At 63.2% G+C, this 3,477-nt stretch overlaps 1 protein-coding gene across 1 annotated transcript in view; it reads right to left on the reverse strand.

Moving 5' to 3' along the window:
- The window catches only part of EVI5L (ecotropic viral integration site 5 like), a 35,778-nt gene that overhangs the window by 15,007 nt on the left and 17,294 nt on the right, over positions 1-3,477 (reverse strand). The window contains exons 5-9 of the mRNA XM_014584909.2: positions 3,436-3,468; positions 2,513-2,737; positions 2,343-2,417; positions 1,250-1,375; positions 1-48 (exon numbers count right to left, since the gene is read on the reverse strand). Of these exons, the coding sequence (XP_014440395.1) occupies positions 1-48; positions 1,250-1,375; positions 2,343-2,417; positions 2,513-2,737; positions 3,436-3,468 (507 nt within the window). The remainder of the gene's footprint in view (positions 49-1,249; positions 1,376-2,342; positions 2,418-2,512; positions 2,738-3,435; positions 3,469-3,477) is intronic.

A 3,477-nucleotide genomic window follows, 5' to 3' on the forward strand; every position in this document is an offset into this window, starting at 1 on the left:
GTGAAAGCTCGGGGAGCGGAAGGGCGTGTGCAGGTCCGGGAGCTGCTCCTGTGGGTGGGGAGCCAGCGGGCAGGTGAGCGGGCACTGTCCTGGCTCACCTGGGGGCGCTGCTTCCCCCCTCGCCCCCTGCCTCCAGGAAGCCTTCCCTGACTTGCAGGGGAGGCAGTCGTGCCTCCCTTCCTCAGTGTCCCCTGGGCGTTGTGTTTGGGGGGAGGTCGAGGACCCCAGAACCTCAAGTGGCACAAGGTGAGGACCAAGGCACGAAAGCAAGAGCCATAGCAGCTGATGTGTGTTGGGTGCTCCCCTTGGGCAGGCACTGACCCTGCTGCTCAACTCAAAGCTCCCCCGTGGGCTCCTCGCAACCACCCCAAGAGGGAACTCTGAGGCTCAAGGGGTTAGGCCACTCCCCAGGGTCGCCCAGTGAGTGACAGTGGAGCGTGGCTGGGTGGGCACCCCTGGCCCCTGGGCATGGCTCACCCAGTGTGCCCACCCACGGCCCTAGTGTAATGCTTTGCACCCAGTAGCATGTGACTGGCCGGCATGTCAGGTTGCCGGGCAGCGGCAGACCGCGGGGGAAACTGAGGCTGAGACGGCCTTAGGACCCTGGGCTTCCTCCCAGCACCGGGGCTCTTTGTGCCCTGGGTTTACGAGGCATCCTCAGTAGTCTGCTTGGTGTGGAAGGCCGTGGTTACGTAGCCTGGGTGGGGTTGCTTCTCTGGGGCCCTGGGCACACCTGGGGGTCCCTTGAGCTACAGCCCTGCCCGTCCTCCAGGCTTGAAGAGTGGGGCTGCCAGGTCTAGGACTGCACAGCCACCTGCATGGGTTTCCAGAGCAGGCTGGCGTGTGTGTGTGTGTGTGTGTGTGTGTGTGCATACGCTCGTCCGCGAACACCGGCGAGGTCTGCCAGCCAGGAGCGGGCCCTGCGGGGGCTGCTATTTATAAACAGAGACGTCTGTGGCTCTCCAGTAATCAGTAGTGCTAGGCAGACGACACTTTCCCTCCTCCTCCCACCCCCAGAGCAGGCAGGGAGGGAAGGCCTGCGGGTGTATCTGACGGGAGCAGCCCTATCCCTTTCTTAGCGGCTCGGAGAAACCCACTGCAAGTGGGTGACACTGCCCCGTCCCTCCAAGCTTCCTGAAGTGCCAGGTGGCCCCTTTCTGAGCTGGGCCTCAGGCCTGGAAGGCTCAGTCCGAGGACCCCCAGGACTGGCCGTGGATGACCCGGGCAGGGCGGGCTGCCGTCCACTCACCTGCAGCATGTACTCGAACTGGTAGATACAGAGTCCAAGCTCAGCCATGCTGGGCTTGAAGAGCTCGCGCAGCCGGTACTCCTGCATCAGCCGTACGAACACGCAGAAGGCCTCCTCCTCAGGCATCTGGGGGGTGGGCAGGTGGGAGGGGTACTCAGTGCATACGAGGTGTGGGGGGGGACTCTGAGTGCACATGGGGTGGGGAGACTCTGAGTGCACACAGGGTGGGTAGGGGGCATGCTCACTAGTCTTGCCAGGGTCCTGATGCCCATGGGGACCTGTTTCTGTTCCATTTACGTTTATTGGACACTGACTATACCTGGCTATTCAGACCCTCACAAAATCTACCAGTAAATCTGTTTGCAGTTTTTCTGATGGAAAAGCTGAGGCTGGACTTACCTCCTGAGGGACACCTGGGACTTGAACCCAGGTCTGGCTGCCACCAGAGCCCATAGTCTTTTATATTTTTTAATTTTTTTCCCCTGAAAGGTGCATGTGTTCACCAGAGAGAGACAGAAAAAGAAAGGGAGACAAGAGAAAGCACCCTCCCGTGGGGAACGGTCACGCCGCAATTCTTCTCCACCTCTCCATCCTTTCGGGATCTGCGGCACACCTGCACATGCGCCTGGCGTGTTTCTCACGCTGCTGAGTCTAGGACTTGAACTGCATGGTTGGCGGTGTGGGACTGGCTGCCTTACCCACCAGGGTACAGAGCCAGCCCCAGAGCCCACAGTCCTGTTCCTCCCCACTGTCTCCTTGCTCCTGTCCTAAGCCTTCCAGCTTCTCTGGAGGAGTGCCCCAGGCTCCCATGAGCACCACCCCGGGTGATCTGAGCTCCCGGCCTGAGGTGTCCATCCAACCCTGGGAGGAGACTGAGAAGGACGGCCTGCCCCTCCAGCCCCTGGCTGCCTCTGTGCCCTCTGTCCTGGACGGAACAGTGTCAGGGTCCAGGCAGGGCAGGGGTCCAGCCCCTCTGTGTCTGCCCTCTGGGAGCATGGCCCGGGGGATCGTCAGAGGTCTCGGATGGATGGAGAGGGAGGCCCTGACCAGGGATGGAAGGGACGCCCTGCCCCGCCTGGCCCGGCCCGCCTACCTGCATGAGGAGCAGCCCCACGATGAAGGCGCTGCCCTGGCAGTACCCCACCTCGCGGTCCACCAGGGAGTACGCCTGGAAGGGACAATGCGCAGTGAGGTGGGGCCCTGGGACCCAGCCCAGTGAACTCCGCCGCGTGGGGTCGAGGCCCTGGGGGCCCCGGGCCTCACCTTCATGACGTTGAAGAGGACCTCCTGGCCCAGGCTGTCCTGGCCCTTGAAGAACTCGTGCTCCGGGTAGGTGCGCGCGATGTCCCTGCGGATCAGCTTCTCGCAGGGCGAGGACATCTTGAGCAGCTCGGAGTACTGGTTCTTGACGGGCATGTCCGTGGCGCTGCACAGTAGCTGCCACACGATGGCCCGGAAATGGTGCGGGATGCCCTTGCGGATCAGCTCCTGGCGGGGACGGCGGGGCAGAGGCCGGGGCTGGTCTCCGTTCCCGTCCTGCCTCCCACGGCCCCCGTGCAGCCCCTCAGCCATGGCTCACCTACGCCTCACCTGGGGTGCAGAGGGAGCCCCTCCAAGGGACGTGCCACCCGACCCTTCATGGACACCGCCCGGTGGGGGGCGAGTGGGCGTCTGAGGTGCTGGGGTCCGCCAGCCCCACCTCTCACTCTCTCTCTCTTATCTTTTTGTATTTGCCAGTGGGTGCACACACTCACCAGAGAGAGACAGAGATAGAGGGAGAAGGAGAGAAAGCATCCCCCCATGGGCCGTGGTCACACCACCATCCCTTCTCCTCCATGTCTTCATAACCTTTGGGTTTGGGGCCTCTTTCTGTTCCCCTTCTGTCCAGCAACACTGGTTGTGTCTGGCTGCTTGCTGACCCTCCCCACAAGCCACCCCCACACACATGCCTGGTGTGTTTTTCCACCCGGGACCGGGATACGAACCAGGGTTGGCCCTGTGGAATCCGGCTTCCATCAATCAGGCTACAGGGCTGGCAGCCCTTGCACCTTCCTGCCCCTGAGTGCCCGTACCTGCACCCGTGCCTCTCCCTGCCCAGGCCAGGCCCCCGCTGCCCGGCGGCCCAAGTGACCTCTCCACCCGCCGGCTGTGCCCTGCCTGGGCCGGGCTGCGCGGCCTCACCGCACCTTCAGCAGCTTCTCCTTCCTGCGCCGCCACTCCTCCCACTC

Source organism: Tupaia chinensis, unplaced genomic scaffold, assembly GCF_000334495.1.
Source record: "Tupaia chinensis unplaced genomic scaffold, TupChi_1.0 Scaffold148210_1, whole genome shotgun sequence".
NCBI classification, from domain to species: domain Eukaryota; kingdom Metazoa; phylum Chordata; class Mammalia; order Scandentia; family Tupaiidae; genus Tupaia; species Tupaia belangeri.